The 23,441-nt window shown below is 37.4% G+C and overlaps 2 protein-coding genes across 2 annotated transcripts; both read right to left on the bottom strand.

Moving 5' to 3' along the window:
• Positions 1 to 5,200: 5,200 nt before the first annotated feature.
• On the bottom strand, positions 5,201 to 6,145 carry LOC107976987 (olfactory receptor 51V1-like). Its single transcript, XM_027408016.1, has one exon. The coding sequence runs from the start codon at positions 6,143 to 6,145 to the stop codon at positions 5,201 to 5,203; it is 945 nt and encodes a 314-aa protein (XP_027263817.1).
• Positions 6,146 to 14,887: 8,742 nt separating this feature from the next.
• Positions 14,888 to 15,841, bottom strand: LOC100766648 (putative olfactory receptor 52P1). The gene has a single exon (XM_027407512.1). It carries the CDS (start codon positions 15,839 to 15,841, stop codon positions 14,888 to 14,890), a length of 954 nt encoding a protein of 317 aa, XP_027263313.1.
• Between the last annotated feature and the right edge of the window lie 7,600 nt (positions 15,842 to 23,441).

Genomic DNA, 23,441 nt, shown 5'->3' with positions numbered 1-23,441 from the left:
AGTAGCACAGACACTGAGATCAACAATTGAGAAATGGGAAACTGAAAAGCTTCTGTAAGGCAAAGGACACAGTCAGCAAGACAAAACGGCAGCCGATAGCCTGGAAAAAGATATTCACCAACCCCACATCTGACAGAGGGCTGATCTCCAAAATATATATGTTGTTTTTCTAATGAGAGAAAAAAGAAAGGCAAATTTGTATGTGATGGGAGGTAAGAACATCTTGGAAATTAAAAGGGGACAAACTGCACTAAGAATATATTGTATTAAAATCTATTTTCAATAAAAGAATGAGAGTCCTAAAAATAAATAAATAAAATAAAAAGGGACCAAAGGAGCCCCATGGGAATCCCCAAACAACTCATGATATTGCCAAAGCTGTTGGTTGTGCTCTACAGACAGAGGGCAAAGCTCTATTATAGAAGGCAACACCTACATAATTCATTGAAAATGGAGAATTTGAGCTGGGGGTCTTCACTCCTAATGACTATTGTTCATGGTACCATGAATGGTACTCTGCATGCTCCCAAAGTAAAAAGGTAAACACCAAACAAATTTACAAACCCTTCAATCTACAATGGTGACCTGCTTACAACAGGTGCAATAGTGGCACAAGCTTGGGAAAGTAACCAAGCATTATAAGATTGATTTAACACACTCTCCATTATATTATGTGTTGTAATTTAGGAAAAGCAGAGAAATATGCTTTGTGACAGGGTTCAAGCAGAGGGACTGAGCAGCAGGAGAAAGGATATAGGTACAGAGATGGAGGTAGGAGAAGGAGGAACAGAGAGAGGGAGAGAAAGAGAGAATGGGTGGTAGCTTGGCCCTTTTAAAAGGGAACATAATGAATATACACAGGTGGTGCTCTTAGTGACTGCAGCTGAGGGCATACCCTGTCAGAACCCCAAGGACAGGCCAGTACATATGCCTAATACTATCATTGTGCCCATATCCTACACTACTAATCTGTTAAAGGAATGTTGCAATTAAATGACTGCTGATGACATATATTCCACTATACTCATAGATCAATGTCTTAATAAGCCATCTTCAGAGAGCATTCCTCCTATAGTAGATGAGAACAACTACAGAAACACACAGCTGGACAATGTACAGAGAAAGGTACCTTGGAACACTCAGTCTTAAAGGGGATGTCTGCATCAAATTGCTCCCTTGGGGTTTAGGGAAATCTGCATAAAATGAGGTAGAAAGGTTGTAAGAGTCAGAATGGGTGGAGGGTACCAAAGAAACAAAAGGTCCTCTTAAACACAGTTTGGACTGATGTGCATATATACTCACATAGACTGTGGGCAGGACACACAAGGCCTGCATGTGTCAGGGCCAGATGGGGTCCCCACAGGGAAATGGAGTAGACACAAGCCCTCATCCTCAAACCAGACATGGTATACAATTAAGATCTTGCAAAGGAAAAAAAGTTTTCTACAACTGAGTCTTACTACGTATACAAAAAACCCTTAAGAATAGACCCCATGCCATAAGGGAGCAGGAAGGTTGAGTCAGGTAAAGAATATAGGAGAGCAAGATAAGAGATTCCATAATAGAGGGAGCCATTGTACGTTAAAAAGAAATCTGGCACTAGGAAAATGTCCAGAGATCTACAAGGATGAAACCAACTAACAATCTAAGCAATAGTGGAGAGACTACCTTAAATGCCCTTCCCCAATAATGAGATTGATGACTACCTTATATGCCACCCCAGAGCCTTCATCTAGTAGCTGATGGAAGCAGAAGCAGCTAAACACTGAGCTGAACTCTGGAAGAGCTGCAGAGAGGGAGGAGTGATGAGCAAAGGGGTCCAGAACAGGCTGGAGAATCCCACAGAAATGGCTGACCCAAACAAGGGGGAGCTCATGGACTCCAGACTGATAGCTGGGAAACCCCCTGACTGTGGGTGTCAGTGAGGAGGCCTCAGCAATCTATGAGGCTTCTAATAGTAGATCAGTATTTATCCCTAGCATATGAGTGGACTTTGGGAGCCCATACCACATAGAGGGATACTCTCTCAGCCTAGACACATGGGGGAGGCCCTACGCCCTGTTCCAAATGATATGACAGACTTTGATGATTCTCCCATGGAAGGCCTCATCCTCCCTAAGTGGCAAAAAGGGGATGGGATAGTGGGTTACTGGGAGGTAGAGGAAGAGGGGAGGGAGAGGGGGAGGAAACTAGGATTGACATGTAAAACAATCTTGTCTCTAATTTAAATTAAAAAAGAAAGAATAGACCCCATACCCATCAGTAGATAGCCAACACAAAATAAACTCAATGGCATTTTTGGAGACTCTTTGTCTCATAATGCTTTGTCCAGGCTTCTTTTCTTTTCAATTATTAGTCTTGATGCTTGTACGCTGGGGCATTAATGTTCTCAGTTTTCTTTCTAACCTCTTTCATGGGAACAGGCACCTTCCGCCACCCCCCCCCCATCATCCTGTTAATTTCCAGCTCTAAAGCAACAGTTCCAAATGATCATAAGCCAATCTCCCACTCTGGGAAACAAAACAAAACTTCCTGTTTTGATTTCCTTTGAGGATGGTCAAGTTTCTAAGTCTGAGGATTATATTATGGGAAGGAAAATATAAATGTACTAGGAGAAAACAAAATACAGAAAGAAGTTATTCAGCCTGTTTCACAGCCTCAATCAAAAGCCTTTAGTCTAAGAGCTCTATCCTGGGATGTTACACCTCAGTGTATGGTTCTCAGGTCTTAGTGATCACCCTGACTGGCTTGGATATAAGGATTTGGAATTTTCTGTCATGTTCTTCATTGTCCTGTGTTGAACCCTTCTGTTCTTGGTTGTTATCAAAGCTGGGTGAATGTGAACTATTTCAATATGCTGTACTTTGGATGTTCTTGATGTCATCTTCAGGGTCTTAGTTCCAACTACAAGTATTTTATGTCTAATTGAAATTGTCATGGCATAAAAAAACATCAGTACAATATATCCCAAGAGGAAGTTAAAAGCAAAGGATAGTAACAATCTTTTCCCAAATAGATATCTGAGGATATCCTGGCCCTTACATGTATCACGGCATGTAGCAATATTGGCTAAAATGATCATCTAGCATGTTCTGTCTGAGAAAATGGACAAGAGTCTCTGGTATTCTCCTCTTACACAAAGTTTTAAGGGACCACACAGTCCATCATGGCACTTACATGAAAAACAGCTCCATGGCATTACCTTACTTTGAGGTTGCCAGTAGTAGTTACTGTCTCTGTGGAAACTGAGAAATGACTCTTTCAGCAAGAGTGCTGAACACAAATGTCAGAGAGCAGAAGGTAAGTCATGTTTCAGGGCTTTAGAGTAAGACCTAAGAATATGTCTCTGAGTCAAACGAAAAACAACCAGATCAAATTTTGGAAAAAACAATAAAACTCCAGAAAAAAGAAGCAAGATGAGATTCTCCTATAGGAGTCCATCAATATAAAACTCAATCAAAATGTTCCACATTTGCCCCACCAAACCTCACAGACCCAACATCTCACCTTTTATTGCCAGTGATGAAGAATGGGCATGGCAGCAGTGGGCTGAGACCCAGAGAGGTAAGCAATCCTCTAACATAGACTGTCAACTTCGGGTTGTGGGACAAGTAATTTGCCTAGTGTCAGTTATGCTACAGCAAACAGATTGTTTTCTTACAATTCAATTGCATTAATACAATTTAAAGGACAACAGTCAGGTCAAATGTAAGTACTCTTAGCTTCTGAACCATCACTTCAGCCCCTTTGCTATATATTTCACACTGGTCATCTATCCACTTGTAAATTCTTTAAAACAGGGACAATGGAAAGTAGGAAATAAGCATGATTTGTCTGATAATATTACAATATGTGCAAAACAGATACTAAAATCTGACTTTTTATGGCACATTTAGCATTTCAAAATCAAAGTATACAAAATAAAACGCTATATCAAAACTTCAGTGGAGATATTGCATAAGAAACAAACATTTTAAGACAATACACATAAGAAATTTGAGATGTATAGTAAGTTAGTATCATATTAATATTTTAATGAAAATAATTGAGGTAAATACAATGAGACTAAGATATAAATTACAGATGACCCTTTTCTTTTTAACTTGAAGTTTTTTATTTGTTTTACATGCCAACCATATTTCCCTCTCCTACCCCTCCTCTTACTCATTCTCCTATCCCTCCCCCCCTCCCCCCCCCCCCCGTGCCAGCCATCCACTCTTTAAAAAGCATGGGAATGGGAAGTAAAGAAAGACTGGCACATCAAGTTGAGGCAGCATGAACGTCTCCATGTCACTCAAGTCTTTCTCTATTCACAATCACCATTATGTCATTATTACATATTGGTAAATATGATAATTAAAAATGCATACTCTGTTCTATTCCATCATTTTCTATGAAATAAGTTGTGGCTTATGTTTCCAGACATTTTGCTATTAATATGATAAAATTAGGTAGGTATTTAGAAGGAGATACACTAGCATCAAGATATCTATGGGTGTTTATTATATTATGCTTCAACTGATTAAATAGCCAATCTCTCAAAATGAAGAGATTGTTCAGCTATCAGCAGCCATGTCCAGCTACTCCCAACACCCAGTAAATATAGCTTCAGGGAGATCTGATGACTCTGGCATCAGCAGGCACATCTACTCGTGAGAATATACTACCATGAATGTATAACTAATTAAAAAAATAATTCATTTTGAGAAATCCAAAGTCTTCATGATACTCATTTCAATGTCATTTGAATAAATTCAGAAGCAGAGATTACACATGCAAAATTAATATGTTGACTGCAGTAATAAGAATGGAAAAAGATTATTTAGTAATTTCATGAAGGGATGTAATCATAAAAATTTACTTTTCTCTGATCAGGAATAAATAAATACATCCTACATCCACTAGCCATGATACGGAAGAAATTTCCTATCCAAACTCATCATAAGTTTAATAAATTCATCTACTACTATAATGGTCAGGTCATAATAAATTCCCATTCTGATTTATATAATAGTCATGAACTTTATATAAGCCAATGCCAATGAGTCATGTTGGCTGTGGCAAAAAGTAGGAGAAAGTATTTGTAAAATGTAAATTGTCAATGAAAGATGATTTAAGCATCCAAGTTTTGGGTCCTGACATTCTTCCTTTGTGAAGTTACTTCTTTACCTTTAAACACAGTTTTTATGGACCAGAGGACTTAGGTTTCATTCAAGGAAAACAGTCTCTGGATTCTTACTCGTATCTGTTGAGTCTTGATACTGTATATAATGGGGTTCATCAAGGGTGGGAAAAGGATGTAAATGTTGCCCATGAGGACATGAACCAGTGGAGAGAGGTGCTTCCCAAAGCGGTGAACCATGGTCAGACCAATGATGGGGATGTAGAAAACCAAAACAGCAGAGATGTGGGAAACACAAGTCTGCAGAGACTTGATTCTCTCCTCCCGAGAAGCAATAGATAGAACTGTGTGCAGGATCATCACATAGGAGGCAAGAATGAGCACTGCATCCAATAACAGGGTGCAAATCACCAGAGCCAGAGCATAGAAGCTGTTGAAGCGGATATCTGAGCATGCCATTCGAATTAAGTCTTGGTGCAGGCAGAAAGAGTGAGAGAGGAAATGAGGCCGGCAGTAATTTAAGAACTTCAGGCGGATGATGGCTGGAGAAATGAGCAAAGAACTTCTACATAAAATGAACACTCCTATTTTCAAAATTTTGTCATTGGTTAGGATGGAGGAATAGCGTAGAGGGTTGCAAATGGCAATGTAGCGATCAAAGGACATAGCGAGGAGAACAGAAGACTCCATGCAGGACAACCCATGAATGAAATAAGACTGTGCAATACAGGCATCGAGGCTGATGTCTTGATTGAAGCCCCAAAGGATGCCCAGCACCGTGTGAATAGTGGACAGCCCCATGCACAGGTCTGTGAGGGCTAGCATGGCCAGGAAATAAAACATGGGCTGGTGAAGGCTTGGCTCAGTCCGAATCACATGCAGAACCATGCAGTTTCCCAGGAAAACTGTCACATAGATGATGGAGAAGGGGACTGAGAGCCAGAGGTAATAAATCTCTAAACCAGGAAAACCAGTCAAAGCAAACCTAGAACTACTGGAGTTTGTGACAGAGAGAGCTGACATTGGTAGAAGATTGAAAATACCTTTGGAAAGATTTTGTCAATCACATGACTTGCCAATGCTATAATTTCAATCAATGTCTACCTACTTAGTGCAAGAAAACAAAGTATTATACAATTTCCATAAATAAGAAGATACGTACGTAGTCCTTTGTTGTTTATCATCACAAACCCTGTTGCCTTGACATAGACCTTTCAGCGCTTGTGTTGAGGGAAGCCAGGAAACCTTCTGGATTTATGCAGGATCAGCAACACCCATGGGCTCATGGAATTTGGAGTCTGCTGGGATCTGCTCAGTCCTAAAGGAGATCAATGCTCAGTCACTCATTTGTTATGACCCTCTGAGGATTCTCCTGTCTGGTGTGACATTTGGACCTTTCCCTTCTTTCAAGATTCAAAATATCATGACAGAACTGGTATGTTTAAAATAATGTAACTTTAAATAATATAAACAACTATATATAAAAAGTAAGAAATCTCACTAACCTTTTTGGCATTTACTGTCATGATCAGATCTCCAAATTATTCATCCATGTAAAATTTACTTCACTTCTTTTTTCCTCTATTTTATGCATCTCTTCTCTGTATATTTGCCTTTTCTGAATATCATGCTATTTTCTGTATTTGTTATTTTCATTTGTTAAACTTTCACAAGAATATAACATAATTTACCCAAATTTTAAGCTGTATATTTTGAAGCAAATATTTGATAACATATGTGTTAGCTCTGCCTTTGTTATCTGCCCAGGGATAAAATACATATATGTTTAAATAACATAACCATGATAGAAAACAAAGCAATAACAATGAAAACACCAGTTTGTACTTACCTGGACTTCTGCATGAATATATCGCCCATATTAACCAGAGAAGAGCATGAATGCATGCAATTATTTGGTTATGCATGTATATGAATTAACATAAATGCTATTTTTGATGATAAAAAATTTTAAATCATCACAATTTGGAAAAATACTTTAATGTTTCAGAGTACAATAGAAGCTGAATAGAAAAACTTATATGCATGTGAAATTTAAAACTTTCTAATGATTTAAAAATTTTAACAAGTTCAACATTGTGTGAGTGTGTGTGAGTACATGCGTGTGTGTTTTAGAGACAGGATTTAGCTCTTTGTGTAGCTCTGTCTTTCCTGGAACTTACTCTGTAGACCAGGCTGTCCTCAAACTCACAGAGATCCACCTGCCTCCCAGTGCTCTGATTAAAGCCCCGAGCAACCATCACCCAGCCAATATTTTTGAATAGTAACAAATTTTTAAATCTTATTTTCACCTGGCTTGCTATTTACCATCTGGGATAAAGATCATTATTTATATAAAACCTTTGAAACAGGGCAGCTTATTAATAGAATAAAAATGAAAACTAACAATCAAGTTTTGTTATAAATAAATTTGTGGGGTTCTAACTTCAACTAGAACAAATATAATATTTTATAAATATAATAAATACATTATATAATATAAATATAATATTTTATAAAAAGGCCTGACCCAAAAAATTTCATAAGAGCTAAAAAGAAAATATTATGTTACTACTATAATTGATAGAGTTGTTCAGTATTACAGGTCCACTTCTGTTGCTCATTTTATTTGAATAGGAATAAACATAAACTCCATCAAAACAAAAGAGTTTGCAATATATAAAAGAGACATACTGTTCTTTCCCCTATAGAATTCTAGGAGCCTCACAAACAGACAAAGACACACTACCACCACATACATGCAGTCAGTCCCAAGCAGCCCCCCTAACTGTTAGTCCCAAGTCCATGAGCTTCTACCAGCTCAGGTCAGCTGTCTTTGTGGGTTGCCCCGTTATCATGACCTTGACCACCTCTGGTTCTTACAATGTTTCCTCCTTTCTTTAGTAGGACTCCAGGAGCTCAACCCAGTGCTTGACTGTAGTTCTCTGCATCAGCTTCCATCAATTACTGTATTAAGGCTCTCCAATGATAGTTAGAGATCTGATTAATGGCAAAAGCTAATTAAGGAACCTTCTCAACTATTTCTAGGATTCTTAGCTGGGATCAACCTTGTGAATTCCTGAGACTTTCCCTGGCACCATTTTCTCACTAACCTGGAAATGTAGTCCCCCATCAAGACATCTCTTTCTTTCTGTCCCACCTCCAACCAGCCCAACCCTATCACTCATGTTCCCACCCCCACATCTTCACCTACTCTAGCTCCCAGCTTACCCTGAGATTTCTTTTATTTCCCCTCCCCAGAGAAATCTGTGAGTTTCTCTTTGGGCCCTCCTTGTTACCTAGCCTCTCTGGTGTTATGGATTATAGCTTAGTTGTCCTTTACATTACAGCTAATATCAACTTATGAGTGAGTACATACCAAGTTTGTATTTCTGGGTCTGGGTTACCTTTTTGTCTTACTGACAGTGTCCTTTGCCTTAAGGCTTTCAGTTTCTGGAGGTCACATTTATTAATTGTCACAGGAGACCACTTCCTTAATAGAATACTATTAGTACAGACACTGACAGCAACAATCAATAAATGGGACACCCTGAAATTGAGAAGCTTCTGTAAGAGAAATGACACTGTGAGTAAGACAAAATGACAGCCTACAGACTAGGAAAAGGTCTTCACCAACCCCACATCTCACAGAGGGCTGATCTCCAAAATATATAGAAAATTCAAGAAACTAGACATCAAAATACAAAATAATCTGATTAAAAATGGGGGGTACAGAGCTAAACAGAGAATTCTCACCAGAAGAATCTCAAATGTCCAAAAGACATTTAAGGAATTGTTCAACATGCTTAATAATCAGGTATATGCAAATCAAAACAACTCTGAGATACAATCTTGCACCTGCCAGAATGGCTAAGATCAAAAATATTGAGGACAGCTTATGTTGGAGAAGATATGGAGTCAGGGAAGACTCCTTCACTGCTGTAGCTGTGCAAACTTGTAAAGACACTTTGGAAATCAGTATGGCAGTTTCTCAGAAAAATGGGAATCAATCTATCTCAAGACCCAGCAATGCCTCTCTTGGCATATACCCAAAGGATCTAAAGACTGCTTTTTTCCCCCATTCCTCTACATCCTAATGATTGTATACGATTTGCCTTTAGTGTGCCCTTCATTAATTTTAAGGGACCATCTAAAAGATATCAATGGGTTGTACTGCCCTGGGGCGTGGCAAGCAGCCCTACCATACTCCAAATGTATGTTTTCCTTGCTTTACAGCTGGTTAGAGATTAATATCCTGATCTGTCTGTATATTATTCATTATGTGGATGATATTCTCCTGGCCCCTAAGGAAACCCCTTCTGTCCTCCAAGCTTTAGGTGATTTGCAAATGGCCCTAAATACCTCAGGATTACAGATAGCTCCTGAAAAAGTCCAACAACACTTTCCTTAGTAATATTTATGTCATTACTTATTAAAAACTGGTGTTCATCCCCCAAAAAAATACTTTAAGGCTAGACAAATTAAAAGCTTTGAATGATTTTCACAATTTGCCAGACATATCAATTGGATCCAACCTACCCTTGGACTTATCACTGGGCAGCTTCGTCCTTTGATATCTTGCAGGGGGATAGTGATCCTGCTTCTTTCCACACCCTCACTAAGGAGGACAGAAATTGCATTAAATTAGTATGTACAACAAGCCTTAGATGGGCACATCTTAGTTATATGGATTGCACCATTTCCCTGTCCTTTTTGGTCTTCCCCTCCAGTCATGCTCCCACTGAGGTCTTTTGGCAGACTGCACCTATTCTTTGGGTACATGATTATGCCTCTCCTTCTAAGACAGTTAGAGCATACCCACAAGCAGTTACACAACTTATTCTTAGAGCATATAAGATAAGTTTAAAAATCTTTGGCAAAGACCTGATGTTACTGCTACCCCTTACAACTCCTCCCAAATTACTTGCTTCCAACAGAATGTTGACGATTGGGCCATATTTGCTTGGTCCTTCTCATGTGCCTTTGATAATCATTATCCAGCAAATAAATTAGCTCAATTGTTTAATATGCATTCTGTAGTTTTCCCAAAGATTTTTACTCTTACACCCATTCCTCAAGCAAGAGTTGTTTTTACTGATGGTTCATCCCATGAGCTGGCAATGGTGTGTCCTTTCCTGTCATTAAGAGAATAAAAGTTGGGTTAAAATCAGCCCAAGTGGCTGAATTATAGACAGTATGCTTCGCCTTACAAATGTTTCCCTCTGAAGCACTAAACTTGTATACAGACAGTAAATATGTTTTTCAAATCCTGGGACCTTTAGAAACTGCTGCTTCTGTGGCTCCAGTTTCCCGTGTCCAAGAGTACTTATTAATGATTCAAGATTTGTTATAGGAAAGATCACATCTTGTTTTTATAGAACATGTGCATGCTCATTCCTTTTTACCAGATCCTCTTAGCCAGGAGAATGACATGGCTGATAAATACATGTAGCATGATCAAGTTTGTTTGACTACAAATTTGGCCTTTGAGGCTGATATTCAGGATCACAGTAAGTTTCATTTCAATACTGGTTCCTTAAGTTTCCATTATAAAAATCACCAAAGATCAAGCTTTGCACATAGTTAAATATTGTCTCATTTGGGCAGACTATTTGCAGTTCCACCCATGGGTATTAAGCCCAAAGACCTTGTGCCCAGTGATATTTGGCAAATGAACATTACACACATACCTTCCTTTGGAAAATTACAATATGTCCATGTTTCTATAAACACGTTTTCTCATTTAATTTTTGTTTCCACTCATTCAGAAGAAAAGGTAAAAGATGTTAAAAATCCTTGTCTACAAGCCTTCGCTTATATGGGAGTACCTAGACAAATTAAGACTGATGATGGGTCAGCTTATACTAGTAAAGGCTAACCCTGGTACATGAGCTAGCTTGTTGGAGCCCATTCCCTATGGTGGGATGCTATGCTCAGCTTTAATGCATGGAGTGGGGTTTGGTCCAGTTTCAACTTAAGGTGCAGTCTTTGTTGAATCCTCACAGGAGCACTTAACCATGAGGAGGAATGGACAAGGGTGGGGTGTGCTGGGAAGGAGGCAAGAGGGGATTGGAGGAGGAGTTGGAGGGAGAAATGAAGTTGGAATGTAAAATGAAACTTAAAAAGAATAAATAAATTATAAAAAATAAAAAAGGTAATAGTCAAAAAAATCAAAATTCAATTTCCTCAGTTGGCAAGATAGCTCAGAGGGTGAAAACAGTGACAGTGCAAACTTGACAACCTCAGTTTGACACTTGGTTCTTATGATGGAAAAAAAGAATAGACTCTTGAAACTCATCCTCTGACTTTCACATAGTTGTGTGACATATGCTCACACACACACACACACACACACACACACACACGCACAAGCACAAGCACATGCACACACACCAATTAATAAAATTTAATGAGTTTCTGGATAGTCTGTATTTACTTGACCAATATATATTCTATTTTTATTGGATAGTATATTTAATAAATATCAGTTAGGCTATGTTGGGTAATTGTTTTGTTCATAAATAACATATGCTTGTTGGTATTCTGGTTGCTTGTCCTCTCAAGTGCTGAGAAAGAAGAGATGAAATTCATTACCATAATTGTGCCTGTGTCTATTTCCTTTTTCTCTGTAGCATCTCTTTTGGAAATTTCCTTTAAGGTGGGTAGTTGTTCAGAAATAAATGAATCTATTTCTTCTTCATTGTGAAATCTGCACGTTAACCCTGACAAATTTCTTTATTATAAAAAATTGTTTTATTCTCGACATGGCCACTCAGAATTATTTGTCGTTTTTGTATTTAGGTACAAGAAGGGATAAATATTTTTTCTTTTCTCAATATTAATCCATATGTGTTTTTACAATTAAAGTACATTTCTGTTAAATACCAGAGATTGGTCTGTTTTTACTGTTTATAATTGTGTCCTTTAATATAATTGCTTTTACAAATGTCCTATTTCTGCCAGTTTTCTCTATGTTTCGTCTTTTATTCTGTTTCTGTGGTTTAATGACTCTATTTTACCCACTTTAATTATTGACTATTATAACTGTGCTTTAATGTTGCTAACCTGAATATTTTACTTATTCAACTTACCGAATCTGCCTTTAAGTGATGTTATATTACTTCCCAAGTAATATTCTCTCACTTATCTGTTCAAGGACTTTGTTTTTTGTGTGTGGTATTTACATTATAAACTCCAAGATAATTAATATCTATAATTTAACATTTAATTGTATAGTAAGGTAGTTTAAATAAATAAAATTATGATGATGTATAATACATACTATTTTTGATGATTGATTGCAAAATCCTATATTTTCTAACCAATTCTTACATTACAGATGTTTTCCAGCCTTCTTTTTCTTTTTACACATTTTAGTTATCATTGTGTATTTATGTGAATGTTCATGTGTGTAATTGTGTGCCAATGTGTATCACAGGACATATGAGGACTTCAGAGTACACTCTTGGATTTCAGTCCTTTCCTAGGACTTTGTTTAAGTGTGTGCATCAGGCTAGTTGGTCAGCAAAATTCAAGAGATTTTCCTTCTTCATCTCCCATCTTGCCATAGGAATATTCAAACAGATACATAAGAAACTCAGATCGTCACACTGTGTAGTAAACATTTTATCTATGTAGCCATCTTTCAACTCTTTCCATTTTTACCTCTTTTTGTTTAGACATTTGAGAACTTCATACAATGAATCTTGAACATATTTACCCTCTTCTCCCAACTCTTTGCAGATCCATACCCTATTTCATTCCCACTCATTGTAATGCCCCTTTTCATTTTGAATCCATCAAGTACATTTTGTGCTATGCATATACTCCTGGATTTATGGTTTTCCAGCAAAGTGATCAACCTACAATGAACCACAACTTTAAGAAGACTGACTCTTCCACTGCAGGAAGCTATTAATTGGCAATCACTCCTTGGCCAGGAATTTAGGCACATCTTTAGATAGTAACTCTGAATTTCTTTTACTTAAAAATTTAGAGTTGTTCATTTTATTTTATGTGTCAGTGTTTTGCCTGAATGTATTTATATGTACCACATTTGCTTGATGCCACAGACATCCAAAGAGAGCATCAGATTCCCTGGCACTGGAGTTATTAACAGATGTGTGCCACTGTGTGGATGTCTGGAAATCAAACCTAGATCCTCTACAAGATCAACAAGATTGACTGCTAAGTCAACCCTCTAGCCCCTCTTTAAACTATTTTTGGGATGCCTAAGCCAACCTTAAACTCACTCTGTAGCCCCTATGGACTTTTAACTTGTGATCTTCCTATCACACACTCCCAAATAGCTGCTTGATAAGTCCTGTGTCATAGGTTATTTTATGCAATATTTATCATATGTTCTTTCAAAATTTGTTGTGGGATTTTCAGATTATCATGTATAATTAATTAGAACTAATTAATGAAAATGGTAAAACATTCGTATACATCACATCTGTCTTAAACATTGACATATTGTTATTTAGGGAGAGCAGATTTCTTTCATTAATTATTTTTACCATGTTGATTCAAAACTTTAATTTCGAAAATAGGAACATTTTTTGAGGGCTGAAAACTGATTGAAGGTAAATGCACAAAATGTGTACCCTTCTCTACTAGGATTCATGTGCTGTTCGTTCTTTGTTTCAGAGTGATTTTATGAAAACATTTAAAAATGAAACTTGAATTCCAAAAATCAATGTGGGTTTTTCATTCGGAATACACAGTTTCTACTGGGTTTTATACACTCTGAAAAATCTGTCTTTTCAGGAATATTTAGACAATGCACATACACTGTGATTTTTTCTTATAGTTGAATAATTATCATGATGTTTGAATTAATTTTTACATTTTCATTTATTAATTTCCCCTCCTATTTTTGGCTTTTGTAAATTTAGTTGCACATTTTTGAGAGTTTTAGTATCTCATTCCCATTAATATACTTTAAAATATTTAATGGTTGCCCTGGAATTATCAAAATGCAGATAAAAAACCATCTGTGTCCACTGTCAAATACCAATACACTATATGATTATCATTCTTCATACTCTTGTCCTATTCCTTGTAGTGTTGTTATTAGGATCACTTTGAATGATGTGATACACACTAAATAAAGAGTAAGAAAACCCCAGCATTTAATCTCTACTAAGTCTATTTTGATTTTATTTCTCACTAAACATGGATTCATGTTTTTGACATCTCCATTTTCCTTACATCAGGAAACTGTTTAAAACATTTATGCAGGTAGACATCAAGCTTCATGTGGCCCTGTCTCCAGCCAGTTTGACTTGACTTTGGTTCTGCTGTATGTCTTGTCTCTAGATTTTGTGGTAGCAATTTAAAACATATTTTTCTGATAAATTGAAGAAGCATCATTAACTTTAGAATTTTTTTTTGATTTTCAGGCTGTGATGATAATAGTAATCATTTCAATGTACATTTTATGATAAAAATAAAACAAAATATTAAATACACTTCTCAGAAAGTTCTCCTAGTTGCCTGAATATTACTATAGAGAAGTTTAGATATAGATACAGCATGGGAAGATATTTATAAATAAATTTAAGCGAAGATTGTTAAATTTGAGAAATAATACAGTTATAAAAATAACTTTCATAAAATATAATTAAGTGTAGAGACATATCATAAAATATGTATTTTAGAAATATTAGTTAATATAGAATAAAGTTGAAACCAGAAGCTAACTACTGTTAATGTACACTGACTTCACAAAGCAAAATTGGGTAAAATAGGGTTTATGGTAATGTGTTACATTTCGGGAAGCTTTTTGTGTGTAAAGAAAAGTTCTATCACGCGATCACGAATCTGTTTGGTCTTGACACCATACACCACTGGGTTAACTGCAGAAGGTAGCAAGAGGTACACGCTTGCAACAATGATGTGAACACTTGGAGGTACCTTCTTGCCAATGCGGTGAGTTAGGAAGCTAAACAGTGCAGGTGTATAGGAGACAAGCATAGTGCAGACATGAGCAGCACAGGTGCCCAGGGCTTTTGAGCGGGCATTCTGGGAAGATAGCCGGAACACTGCCTGGAGGATTTTTACATAAGATGTGGCTATGAGTCCTAGGTCCACTGTTATTACTGAAAGAGCTACTGAGATTCCATATGCTCTGTTAATGAGAGTGTTGGCACTGGCCAACTTCACCACAGCCATGTGCTCACAGTAGGCATGATGGATGATATATTTTGCATAGTAGGGCAGCCTCTTAATGAGAAGAGGACATGGCAAAACCATGAGCACACCTCTGAGCAGGCCAACTAGACCTAGCTTGGTCACCATAGAGGTTGTCAAGATTGATGCATAATGAAGGGGGATACAAATGGCCACAAAGCGATCAAATGCCATAGCCACTAGAATGGCTGACTCCATGATGCAAAGTGTGTGGATAAAATACATTTGTGCTAGACAGGCATCAAAGTCAATCCAATGTGCATCAAACCAGAAGATCCCAAGCATCTTCAGAGCAGCAGAAGAAGCAAGACACATATCATTCATTGCCAGCATGCAAAGGAAGAAATACATAGGCTGGTGGAGACTTGGCTCAAGCTTGACAGTAGTAATGATTATGCTGTTCCCCAGCAAGGTCAGGACAAACAGGAGACAGACAGGGATGCCAATCCAGCAGTGAAAGTTTTCCAACCCAGGAATACCAACCAGGAAGAAAGATACAATGTGTTGACGAGTAACATTAACTGCCATGTTAAAACCCAATGAGCTGTATGTGTAGTAGAAAATACCAAGGGTAATACTCTATAAACAGAAAACAGCATTGTAAATTCTTCTTTGATCTAGTCACTTGCAAATACTTTCCCAGAAGGGCTGACTCAACCAAACCTCTGAAAATGCTGATATAAATGACTTCATGCTTTAAGATTCAGCATTTCAATCTGAAAAAGAAATACATGTATTCTTTAGTTTTTCTGAGTTTCAAGATTACTTCATTTGTATTAGTTTTCCTTTATAGTAGTGGATCAGTAATAAACTAGTGTATATATTGGTTACTGCTGGTGATTTTCTTCCCAAGAAACTAAACAAAATACAAAAGAACATTATGAAAATGCTCACAAGTAGATTTTGATGGATGCAAGAATATTCTGTCATTTTAATTTTATAATTTTATCCTGGTGTAACTAAAGACTTAGACATTCCAATAGGATCCTATAAGAACAAATAATGTAAAATTATAGACATAAATTCTTTATTACACTTCAAAAATAAAATCAAGCACATTTCATATTGCCAAAAGGAAAATCATATATGTTTCAATTTCAAAATTGCATGACCCTTTAGAATATAAAATAAAAAAAATTCCCGAGCAGAAGAGATTTATGAAAAGGGTTTAAAAACACAGATGAGGGAAACAAAAGCTGGTTGGTCATTTCAAAGTTGCTTTTCCTGGAATGATTATGACTTTCTACAATCAGAGCACAGACTACCTTCCTTGTATAAGGTAAAGGGATCTTCCACATCCTGTCATTTGAAACTGTCCTATTTGGGAAATTTCACAGATATTTGTCAACTAATGATAGCCTTTTGTTCTTTCTATTTAAGAAGATTATGTTCTTAAAAAGATGGCTTGATAGGTGAATACAAACACAAAAAAGAAGAAGAAATAGAAAGATACAATGTAAAATATCTAAAATTGTGGCTTGTAAGCCAATGATTTAGAAGTAAATCCAGTGTATTCGGAGAGCCACTGCTATGTAGAGTGAGCCCGTCCTCTAATTTGGGTTCCCACCCTGTCTACTGATGGGAAGGATGAAAGATTCATCAATTCAGGGTTTTGGTCTCAGCAGAAAGCATAGATTCTTGGGCCTTCTCCTCGCACTATATTCTTTAGCTTTTACAATCACCCTTAATCATTCTTCTGGGAATTTGCTTCAAACTAGATCCAAAACTGTAGACTCTTATCTGCACTCTTCATAACACAGTTTTATTCATATATTCTTCTGGAAAGTTTTCCTTGCCTAAATGTTTGAATATGACTTCTGAAGAGATAAGCCTTGTTATCCTACTTAACTTCCAAAACTTCTATTTGGGGTGATACAAATATATCTCTAAAATATTCTTACTAAAGAAGCAAGATTGCTTTTAGTATTGGGAATAAATCATAGCTTCAATTTTTACTACTAAGGTATGATTTAAAATCACGCTCCACTAAAGCCTAAAGGCTTAGGGATAAGAAATGAAGGCTAGAATACAAATATGAAACTTTGAATTAAACAAGGGTTTTATTTATTATGAAACATTTGCTGTTTAGAATTCCTCCAATGACTTCCCTTGGTAGAGGCATTGAGCAAAATTCCATTTTTGATTTGGTTTAGAAAGAAATAAACTTGTAAAAGACTTGTTGCAGCTTAGAGGACAATCATGTTAATGTTAACATGCTTAGGCAGGAAGTTATGACTGTAAGATCAACTGATTTTAGAAAGATTTTCTAAAGAGTATAAATAAAAGTCTTCCTGATTAGTAAAATCTTATCACTTTGTTTCCATTAAGTTCACTTTCGTGAAGGCAGCATAGCTGCCTCATATCTAAAAAAAAAAAAAGAGGAAAGTTGACACCAAGAAAAGTCCCTTGGCAGAGGCCAGGAAGCACAGACTTGCAGCCCAAACTAGGAGTGGGATATGTGTTTCCCTTTGATCCACAAATAGCATCTCTCTCCCAGGCTTACTGTGAATAGAATCCCCTGCAGTATATTCTTCACCACATAAGCCTTGTCAGGACTACTCTTACCTAAAACTTCTGTTGACACAATTTTCTTCATTTCTAATCTCAAAAAATACTGGACTATTTCATAGAGCCTGAACAGTGACATTGTTTCTAAGTCCCTGGGCATGGTCCCTTGCCTAGAACGCTCACCTTGAGTACACATAACTCACAAGGAAGACGGTGGCACTTTGATGCAGTTTTCTTTTAATGTACTGTCTGTTTTCTCTTAAGGTGTTACGATGACACATGTAAGACATTCGAAACCAGATTTATTTTATCTTATCAATCGTAGTTAACTTTGTGATTCTGCTAGTGTTCTGATTAGTATCTGGTGTCCTTATTGTTCATTAGGAATTAAGTACAAAAGTCATTTACAAAAATCCAGTAAAGGCATAATAAATTCTTACGGATCAGAAGTTGTAACCTCCTCTTCAGTCTCAGAAGCATTTAGAAGAATTTTCCATCCTGTGTTGGAACCACCTGTCATTCCACAGGTGATTATTTATTCAAATGTATTTCCAATTTTCATTCACTTCAATTTCCTCCATGGACTGGGTTTTGCCCAAATTATTTCTACAATGATTTACACAACCAGAACTAACACTGCAACAAATATTGTCAATATTCTTCCCAAGCAAGAAAATATTTCATAATATTCATGTCCTCATCACCAAATCAAATTAATCAAATTCCTATTTGCTTCATCTAGATTAGTTACACCACTGGAATATGTATATGTTTTCCTCATGTCCTTATCTTGAATACTGTCTTATGTTCTATGAGACTGGGGAATATTTGTTTCATCCACCAGAGAGCACATCATGAAATTAGTAGCTATGACTGCCAATGTATTAGCCCAATGCTCAGGAGGGCAGATTCAGAGGTAGATGCCCCCTTGGAGGATATAATGTTAAAGTGAAAAGAGGAAATACACAGCAACACAATGTTCCTCAACACTGCCATGTTAACCCTGCACACACCAAGGATCTGGTATAACTTGTGAATCTGCCTTTTCCAGAGCAAATCTTTAGTGTCTGTACAGTCAAAAATGGAACTTAAATATTGAAACAACCATACTCCAAGTGGGAAGTCTATGACAAGACCAAGAATAGTTTATGATACTTCTGGTAATTATTATTTTTATTACATATTTTTATGTTGTTCAAGAATTTTATAAGTAGGGTATTAGGACAAGTTTCAGTCCCCAGTTCCTCTCTCTTAATTCTTCCTCTGTATTCTACCAAATATCCAGACTGACTCCATGTATTTGTTTTTAAACTGATGGAGTCCATTTAGTGTTGTCAATATTTATGTTGATGCAAGGCAATCTTCTAGAACACAGCCTCTCTTCGATCACATCTCTGAAGAATAAACTCCTACTTAGAGTTGGTAATGCTTTAGCTTCTCTCATCCATGCCAGAATGCTAGGTGGATTGATACACAATCCCAGCCACTGAGTTCATTTATGCAGTGACCCTTTTGTGCTCAACAAATACAGCTTCAGTACATTGCTAACTACCTTACAATCTCTTCCATAATGATGCCTGAGCCTTCAAGGATAAGTCTAAATAGATACCCCATTTAAAGCTGAGAATTCCACAGTCTCTTATTCTCTACCTCTTGGCTATTCATGGGGATTTATAGTGTTTACCATGTATTGCAAAATGAGATTCTCTGATGAGGGCTGAGAGATACACTAATGCATAGTTTAAAAGATAACAAATAAGAGGGCATTTTGCTTACATATATGAAAGCAAATATGGCCATCTAGCTTAATGATAATATTATATTCTCTCTTATGAGTTATATACACCCATGAGACTTTGGGCACAGTTAATGCTCAGATGTGAATTCCATCTTAAATTTAGTCTGAAAGTGATTAGATACTGCCATAATATTTGTGCTATTATTGCACAAGTGGGCATATCTTGCCAGGAAATTCTTATCATAGTCTGTAGGGTTAAGACTTTTGGTTATACTTATCCCATAGTGTCATATATAGAAACTTCTAGCTCTATGAAAGCTTTCCAGTAGGAAAAATGCCTCCAGGCAAATAACAGTTTTATTTCTCTGTGTGGCTCATGAACTTGGTGTCTTCTTGGAAGAAACTGACTGTTAAGTTTTGGAGGGTAACCAAGAGTAATGGCAATATCTTGTAATATTTGAGGAGTTCATTGGCATCCTTTTGAAGAGCAATTGAAAAATGAATATCACTACTGTGGTCCATATAATTATGCAGTGAGAAATCAGCTGAAAATCAAAAATATTCTGATGGAGGACATCCAAATGCAGGTCATTGTGAATATTTGCTTTTTGAATAGTCACTGCCCTTACTAAAAATTCCCTGTGAACCCACGGTGCTCCCTTTCTATGGTAAGATTAATACCCTCCCTAAAAAAACCCAGAAGTGTATTAATTAATTACTGGGCAAAAATAAGTATAGGTAGTCAGAAGATAGACTTATCATTTAATTATATAGTTTTGATATATAGAATATATACAGGGACATGCTTCATAACTGGATCTATTTATCCCACAAGGACTGTGGACACTTAAAATTCTGCCTTATTCTTTTGCTCAGACTAACTGCATGCAACTAATTCACTTTCACCTCAGAGCAAGTTCAAACTAGACTAAAGGACTTTTATAAATAGATTATAAGTTTTTGAAACCTTACAACAATGAACAAGGTCAAAAACACAGATGTCCAACCAAGATTAACAAGAAAAGTAGTCCAATTCTTCTCTTGCCAGTCTAGTAACAATGTATCTGTGTCTCAAACTTGTCTTTGAGCACTGTGCCCACTCCACATCCCCTCCCTCATCTTGTCCTTGGGATCTTATGTTGCCATGGCAATGGCTCTGTCCTTACCAGTTAAACTAGGAAGTTACTTCTGACTGATGAGAGCTATTCTTATAATTTCTTCTTTTGATTCAAGCCTCAGTGAGAAGAAAGATTGTTTGGAAAGACTAGGATACAACAAGAAGAATAAAAATCTGGAAGAAGAAGCTAAGAATTAGAAGTAGGACAGAATTATTAGAGTAGGAATAAGACAATTAACTGATGAGGAAAAGTACATAGTGGATAATTCATTTTGCCCTCAGATCATTTCCATGCTTTCTGTAAGTTTTCAGTCTGAACTCTGAGAGGTCTAAGTGTTGGTTCCTAAAAGACTTTGGTATTTCACAACCTGGAAATACGCTTTTTTGTATTTTTTTTATTAGTTCAAATTAGGAACAAGCTTGCTTCATATGTCAATCCCTACTCCCTCTTCCTCCCCTCCCCCCAATCCCCCACCTGCCCCATGTGACTCCCCTCCACACCCCAGGGAGTGTAGGGTCCTTCAAGGGGTCTCCCCAAAGTCCACCACATCATCCTGGGCCCGGCCTAGGCCCTCCCTCATGTATCCAAGCCGAGAAATCATCCCTTCATGTGAGATGGGCTCTCAGAGTCCCTTCTTACACCACGGGAAAATACAGATCCACTATTAGGGCTCCATAAAGTACCGAAGTCTCTTCATTGGCATCCATGTTCAGGGGTCTGGATCTGTCCCAGGCTGGCCTCCCAGACAGCAGTCTGTGGTCCATGTGCTCCCCCCTTGTTCAGGCCAGCTGTTTCTGTGGGTTTCACCAGCCTGATCCCAACCTCTTTTATATTCATTCCTCCCTCTCTGCATCTGGGTTCATTTAGTGTATATCTGTGGATGTCTGCCTTTTCTTCCATCGCCCACTGGATGAGGGTTCTGGGATGGCATATAAAGTAGTCATCAGTCTCATTATAGGGGAAGGGCAATTAGGATATCCTCTCCACCACTGCCTAGAATGTCAGTTCATTCCTTGTATATCTCTGGAAATCTCCCTAGTGCCAGATCTCTCCTTGGACATATAATGGCTCCCTCTGATATGGTATCTCTCATCCTGCTCTCCTCTATTCTTCCCCCAACTCAAAATTTCTGCTTCTCTATTTCCTCCTCTCCCCTACTCTTCTCCACCTCTCCCAACTCCCTCTCCCCTACCCTCATGCTGCCAGTTAGCTCAGGAGATCCGGGCCCTTCCCATTCTCCGGGGTCCATGCATTTTTCTCTTACAGTCATTCTTGTTTCCTAGTTTCTTTGGTGAAGAGGATTATAGTCTGGTAATCCTTTGTTCTATGTCTAAAATTCATATATGAGAGAAAACATACCATGTTTGTCTTTTTGTGACTGGGTTACCTCACTCAGGATGGTTTCTTCTAGTTCCATCCATTTGCCTGTGAATTTCAAGGTTCCAATGCTTTTTTCTGCTGAGTAGCACTCCATTGTATAAATGTACCACATTTTCTCTATTCATTCTTCAGTAAAGGTGCATCTAGGTTGCTTCCAGGTTCTGGCTATTACACACAATGCTTCTATGAACATGGTTGAATATATGTCCTTGTTGTATGAATGTGCATTATTTGGGTATATGCCCAAGAGAGGAATGGCTGATTCTTGAGGTAGACTGATTCCCATTTTTCTGAGAAACCACCATACTGATTTCCAAAGTGGTCTTACAAGTTTGCATTCCCACCAGCAATGGAGGAGTGTTCCTTTTTCTCTAGATCCTCTCCAGCATAGACTGTCATTGGTCTTTTTGATTTTAGCCATTCTGACAGGAGTAAGATGGTATCTCAGAGTTGTTTTGAGCTGCATTTCCCTGATGGCTAAGGATATTAAACACTTTCTTATGTGTCTTTCATCCATTTTAGATTCCTCTGTTGAGAATTCTCTATTTATTTCTGCTTCCCAAGTTTTAATTTCATTGATTGGTGTTTTGGTGGCTACCTTCTTGAGGTCATTGTATATTTTGGATATCAGTCCTCTGTCAGATGTGGGGTTGGTGAAGATCTTTTCCCATTCTGTGAGCTGACGTTTTGTCTTACTAACTGTGTCCTTTACCTTACAGAAGCTTCTCAGTTTCAGGAAGTCCCATTTATTAATTGTAAATTTCGATGTCTGTGCAACTGGTGTAATGTTCAGGAAGCAGTCTCCTGTAGTAATTCATTCAAGGGTTTCTCCCACTTTCTCTTCTAGAAGGTTCAGTGTGGCTGGATTTATGTTGAGGTCTTTGATACATTTGGACTTAAGTTTTGTGCGTGGTGATAGATATGGACCTGCAATCGACTGCATGTCCGAATCCAGTTGTGCCAGCACCATTTGTTGAAGATGCTTTCCTTTTTCCATTTTATATATTTAGTTTCTTTGTCAAAAATGAGGTGTTCATACATGTGTGGGTTAATATCAAGGTTTTCAATTCAATTCCATTGGTCTATCTGTCTATTTTTGTGTCAATACCAAGCTGTTTTCAGAACTATGGCTTTATAATAGAACTTGAAGTCATAGATGGTGATGCCTCCAGAAGATCATTTATTGTGCAGAGTTGTTTTGGCTATCCTAGGTTTTTTGTTTTTCCATATGAAGTTGAGTATTGTTCTTTCAAGGTCTGTGAAGAATTGTGTTGGGATTTTGATGGGGATTGCATGAAATCTGTAGATTACTTTTGGCAAGATTGCCATTTTTTACTATGTTGATTCAATGTATCCAAGTGCATAGTACATCTTTCCATTTTCT

The sequence above is a fragment of the Cricetulus griseus genome, chromosome 3 (genome assembly GCF_003668045.3).
Source record: "Cricetulus griseus strain 17A/GY chromosome 3, alternate assembly CriGri-PICRH-1.0, whole genome shotgun sequence".
Lineage (NCBI taxonomy): Eukaryota > Metazoa > Chordata > Mammalia > Rodentia > Cricetidae > Cricetulus > Cricetulus griseus.
Note: the sequence above shows the minus strand (reverse complement) of the source record. Positions and strands in the feature narration are given on the sequence as shown.